Genomic DNA, 6,085 nt, shown 5'->3' on the forward strand with positions numbered 1-6,085 from the left:
CTTTTCCATATAGACTATAATTGTCATTTAAATACAATAACTTTTTTCTAAATCTCTAATCAAAACAAAATCTCAAAATCCAGCAAGTCCAAATTACACAACTATATCAATGGTCAAGAACAACATAGTTACACCTTCTGCATACTGCATTTCAACTTCTCGGCTTCAAGCTCTTGTTTTAACGTCTCAACTCGTTCCAACAAGTTTATATTCTCCTGATACAAGAATCACCAATCAGCTCTGTTATATTAATATCACACAAAAAAGTTTTACAAATATATAGAACGATAAAGTATATATACCTTTTGCAGCATATCTAGCCTTTGGATCATATTATTATCCCCAACATTCTCCTTAACCTGTTAACAATACCACCAGGTTAATCATTTCAAATAACCTAACATGTGTTTTTAATGAAAATGTACATACTCTTTTTAGCTCATTCGTACACTTGGTTGCACGTTCTTCCGCTTCATCAAATCTGAGTCTCCATTCTGCAGATTCATCAACTGCTTCCCTGTTTGCAAGATCAAACTGCATTCTGCAATAATTCAACAAACAATCTTGATTGCTATATGAAATCGATCGGATTTGGGATTATGAATGTTACTATTAGCTTCATTGATCAATCATATCCAGTAAGTATATGAAGCAGTCAAACAACAATGTTAATTGCACAAAGAAAGTTACTCGTTTCTATTAAGAGTGTCGTAAAACTCGCTACGCGCTAGGGGGACAAAATGTGATTTTACATGATCTTAATAGTTTAGGTAATTAGAACTTTAAAACATATAGTGCAATCCTTCAACTCATATTGTAAGCTATAAAGCAACTTCCCTCCATGGTTTTTAAATGACCATACCTTTTTCATACGTTAATAATTTTTTTATTAAAAATTACACCATAAAACGAGGATATTGTTCTCTTTAATTTGAGAAAGGTTATGCTAGTATGATAGTTTCTTTTTTAATTCAAAAATTAACATGTTACATGATTACTTGTGTTTACAGTGTTTGTGTTCCCTGCCGCATTGCGTGGCATTAGGGTTGTAAACCAACCGAACATTCAGCAAACAGTTCGTGAACCACTCGGCAGGAAGTTCGTTTTCATTCATTCGTTTAATAAATGAACGCACACGAACAAGAAATTTGTCCGTTTAATTAAAGGAGCAAACAGAGGTTGCGTTCGTTCATTTGTGTCCGTGAGCGTTCGGTAACATGTTCATTTATGTTCGTTAGTTAAAGGTCTGTTTTATATTTCGTTTAAATTTTATAAATTAGTTGTTTATGTTTAGTTCGTTTCGTTTATGGTTTGTTTTTATAAAGTCTTGGTTTACCTAACAACAAATCTAACTTGTGCTTCGCTGACGTTATCAGAATAAAACCGCCGATTGGGGGATGATTATGATTATGTTTTTGTAAACCCTAATTTCCAGATTCAAAATATCAATACAATCGAACAATGACAAGTAATTACTAATTAATTACCTCAGTAATTCAGTTTCATTGGAAGTAATTTGGTAATCAATGGTCCAAAGCCTCAAGTAGACGGAGATCCCAAGGGCCATGACGATTAAGACACCGATTAACAACGGCCTTCTGGTTATCATCATAGATAGATTGAGATCCAATTGCAGCTTCAAACAAGTGCTAACATGAGTGGTTAGATTAGACGACGGCTAACGGCGGAAGGAAGAATGATAACATCACGGCTGATGTTTGGGTAGTAGTAGTAGTAGAGGAAGCAGACATGACATCCCACCAACAAATCCTTACGCTTTGTTCCCTAGTAAATAATTATTTTATTATATGATTTTTCATTAATCTCGTCTATCATCTTCCTTATCGTGTTTCTATTTTTTAACATCTGTTTACACTGGTTCGTGACTAGTAGAATGTTAACGTTATTATTACTTGTATGTCGGAAAAAACGCTTTTGATCGGAAAAGTCACGTTATATTGCTAGAAAACTCAACCGGAACACCGTCACCACCACTTGATCACCACCTACAGATTTCGACGATAATTCTAGTGTTCTGGTGACCTCAATAATTTGAGGTTTTACTATAAAAGGGTTTCTAAATGTCCTATTCAAGGTTACAAAGATTTTATGACGAAAATTTTGAGTTTTATTATAAAAAATGTGAGTTTTCCGGCAAAAAACGTTTTTCCGACAATCTGCAATTAACGGCGTTGTTTTGTTAGTCGCGGGCTGTTGGAAACAAATACGTTTAAATATGGGACCGTCAGCAACTAATTCGTTAGTTAGGAACAACATTGACCAAAAATTGATAGTTCAAATTAAATAAAGCCAATATACTTTTTTTTTCTCTTAGGTAATTTCATTAAAAATTTAGGATAAAGTTAATTTTATAACCAATTTTGTTTTAATTTATGTTAATGCATTTGAATTATGAATTATAATATTAGTTAAACAAGTCAGATAAGTGCAGTTTTTCCAAATTTTTAAATATTATGATGTTTGGGCCCTTGGGGTGAAGCTTCTATCGAATAGAGCATCCTCGCCCCTTGGCCAGGTCTATAGGTCAATTGCAATAGCAAGGTCCAAGGGATGCAAATTTTGATAGGTTCCAATGATAGAGCTTTGGTTATTGTGACTCAAGTCATAAATCCTAAATCAAAATAGGGGTTAAGAATTAATTAAAAAATGAATTTTCATTGTCACATAGTAAATCCTAAGTCCAAATGGATAACTATAGTTTGACCATTTCCAACCTTAAATTCCACTTATACGTTCTTATAGTCACTTTGGTTGATACCATAGTTCAAAAGTCGCTCTCATTCATCATAAAATTCTTGTCTTGTCTAAGTTTTATCAGACTGCTTGTTTGAAAAACCATAAAATAATTTTAATATGAAAGTTACGATTATCAGATTATCCAGGCTTTTAAAACAAACTTCCCCAACATTAATATATTCATATTTTGTATTGACATGCCTGCATTATACTAGTAAATTAAAAAGTTGTTTGAATCAGGGCCAATCAAGAGCCGAGTCAAGGCTGTAGAAGTTATAACCCGGCTTGGTTTAAAACCAAACCGGCTCAGCTCGATTTTGAAACCGAGTTGAAAATCGGAGCTCGAGCTCGACTCGGTTTAATAAATAAATTTATTATGAATACTAGGTTAAATACCCGTGTACAACACGGGTTTAACAAATTTAATTTCATATGTCCAAAATATCAATAACAAAAAGCCATGATAAATAATTTTGCTTATTAGACTATATGGTATGAATGCATCCTTGCTTCCCATTTTAAAAAGTCATTTCATCACTATATCATATCCACTCCACTCCACTCACTTTCACAATACGAAGAAAATAATCATTAATTCACCACTTCTCTCTCGTTTCAAATAAAATATTATTATTTATGTAACTAAAATTAAATTAAAATTTAGCATAACTAAACCAATGCCACATAAAATATTACCGATTAATTAAAATTTGCATTGATTTATGTAAACATTTAATTAATAAAAAAAAGGTGAATTGGCTTCAAATATTACCGGTTATTCTTCTTATTACTACTACTACTATGATTTGTAATTAATGACAACTCATTGTTCCCGTCAGTTGGTTAAAAGACACATCAGGGGCCACATCACTAAAAACGAACGGCTTGTTAAAACGAACGGATTATTTTTTGCCATTTCAATAGCTGAGACATATCATTGCCAATCGAACATAGTTTGAATTATTTGAAACCAATTCTAAAAAAAGTTACAATTAACCTAGAAGTTCCAACACACAAATAGAAAATAAAAATCATAGAGTATTGAAATTAAATGTTTTTTCCGTATGAACATATAGGCTACCCACTAACAGATTACCGCTCAAAATAAATAAATCTCGAAATACCATTCAAAATAAATAAATATCTAAACATAGTATTTCATGTCTTACAATACCTTTCGAATATGGTATTCAGTTCAACATTAAGGGATGACAATTTAAATAAAAACATTGATTATAATATAAGAGAAATTTAAATAAATAACATGTATATCAAGAAGATTAAGAAAATAATAATCAAATTTAAAAAAGCAAGAAAGTTGATTGAAATAGATTACTTGAATCTAGTCTCCATTATCCACGAATAATTTAGGTGCTGCAATAACATCTTCATATTCATCAATTGGAAGTAGATAAGGGACTAACACCTGCATATAATTTTTCATCTACTCATTAAAACCAACATCACATATTGAATCACAAAGATATAAATAGGCCAGTTTGTTTCTCATTATTTCCGAACTCCTTTTGTAAAGAAGAATCAAGAAGCTATCATGGCGAATCAATAAAACGCATTACAAATATTTGTTAATTTCATCTAAGAAATTAGGGAAATTACAATCTGTTTTACGTTCAGATTGATAAAAACTGAACAATATTATGAAACCACGGAAAATATTACTCAGATTTAAGCAATTTATTGATCATGTAAGAAAATCAATCAGAGGCATGGGCACGAACAGATTCATGGTTTATAATACAAATAATATTCAAATTTAAAATTAATAATCTTCCAGAATCTACATCTCTTCAGGGTATATAAACCAAGATATTCAAGTTTAAAATTATAACTATGGCTTATTAATTTAAAATTTTGAACTGATTTCACTCAAATCCCAATCCAACGCCGTAAAACATACACTTAGGGTTCCACAACCCAAATTTCCAACTAATTTATTCTCCAATCATGAGTTATCACACACATCTCATAGTCATAATTCCAGAATCCGGATGTAACATCGATATTAAAAAACTAATTATTATTAGTAATGAAATTTGGGAGTGATGTTTTGGTTAAACAGTATGTTGAAATGGGTTGCAGTTTGACATTATGGTATATGGTATGTTTTCTAAATCCTAATTATACTTTAATAACAATATATGTAATTTTACAATAACAATCAATCTAGAAGTTGAACACAATAACTAATGAATTTGATAATTTCCTGTAAGCTTCAGAATATCAATTGTTTAGATTAGCAATTGCATCATCAAGTTGAGCATCAATATTTAACTTCAAGAAACAAAAGTATATAAAACATCACTTCAAAATAAACCAGTACAATGATGTTTAGAAACAAAAATCACTAAAGCATGTACGATTACTAATGCATTTAATAATTTACCTGAACAATTTGACTTTTGAGGATACCAATTGTTTCATCAAGTTGACCGCGATACTCATTTTCAAAAAATAAAAATAATCAATCAAGAGCATAGAGATGAGAAAAATAACAAAAACTTGACTGTTATGATTCAGGCACTATTCTATATAAAAAAATACATATTTGTATACACAGCTAAACCAATAATGATCGTTACACAGTCCTTTAAGGTTTATACAATAGATTAAATTAACTAATTCAGAAATACAACGAATCAAATAATTTTTAGTTATAATGGTAGAAAAAAGGTCAAACGTGATCCAAAACACCATCCCGATGTCACACGCTTAATCGTAAGTCCGTGCTTAGTAATTAAGTACCTCAATGTAGAACTGAGATTTACAAATTAGCAAGAGTAGTAAACAGATACTTATATTGCATAATTTTTTTAAATGATCAATAATTTTACAATTTAAGAATATGTTCCAAATACAATGCCAGATCACTACCCTTTCTCTAATTTCGTCCTTAACATCACAAGCCAAGCAATAAACCAAAAAAGAAACACTCAAAACATAATTTTCAGGAAGGTATTTAAAAGAATATTAACAATAAATCTGATGAATATAGAGACTGATTGAATTTACTTAACTATACATAACACCAAACATCAATTCAATCTCCATCGAACAACTTCAAAACACAAAATCACTAAGCAAAATATCCAAAATTAATAACAAACTAACAAAAATTGAAAACACATATGTAAACAACCTTAGAACATAGAGGTAAATAACAAAAAAAATTGATTGTTATAATTCAAGTACTATTATATATTGAAAAATACATATTGTGAACATACAGTAATCCAAATTGGCTAAACCAATAATGATTGTTACACAATCGTTTTAAGAGTTTATACAATTAATTAAATTATACAATTCA

At 30.5% G+C, this 6,085-nt stretch overlaps 1 protein-coding gene across 1 annotated transcript; it reads right to left on the reverse strand.

The window, feature by feature from the left end:
• On the reverse strand, nucleotides 1-1,740 carry LOC143530338 (uncharacterized). Its single transcript, XM_077025894.1, has 4 exons — nucleotides 1,488-1,740; nucleotides 430-541; nucleotides 303-359; nucleotides 1-215 (listed from the first exon to the last, which is right to left on the reverse strand). The coding sequence occupies exons 1-4, from the start codon at nucleotides 1,610-1,612 to the stop codon at nucleotides 129-131; spliced, it is 381 nt and encodes a 126-aa protein (XP_076882009.1). The 5' UTR covers nucleotides 1,613-1,740; the 3' UTR covers nucleotides 1-128.
• Nucleotides 1,741-6,085: the final 4,345 nt, after the last annotated feature.

Source organism: Bidens hawaiensis, unplaced genomic scaffold (genome assembly GCF_021521415.1).
Source record: "Bidens hawaiensis isolate Kalapana, Puna unplaced genomic scaffold, B.hawaiensis_p1.1 tig00008933_1, whole genome shotgun sequence".
NCBI classification, from domain to species: domain Eukaryota; kingdom Viridiplantae; phylum Streptophyta; class Magnoliopsida; order Asterales; family Asteraceae; genus Bidens; species Bidens hawaiensis.

Excerpts from the sequence above, each read along its gene's own strand:
- LOC143530338 (XM_077025894.1), bottom strand. The coding sequence starts at position 1,612 with ATGATGATAACCAGAAGGCCGTTGTTAATCGGTGTCTTAATCGTCATG. Across the intron at positions 360-429 it reads GTACGAATGAGCTAAAAAGA|GTTAAGGAGAATGTTGGGGA; the intron begins GTATGTACATTT and ends TATTGTTAACAG. Across the intron at positions 216-302 it reads GGCTAGATATGCTGCAAAAG|GAGAATATAAACTTGTTGGA; the intron begins GTATATATACTT and ends TTCTTGTATCAG.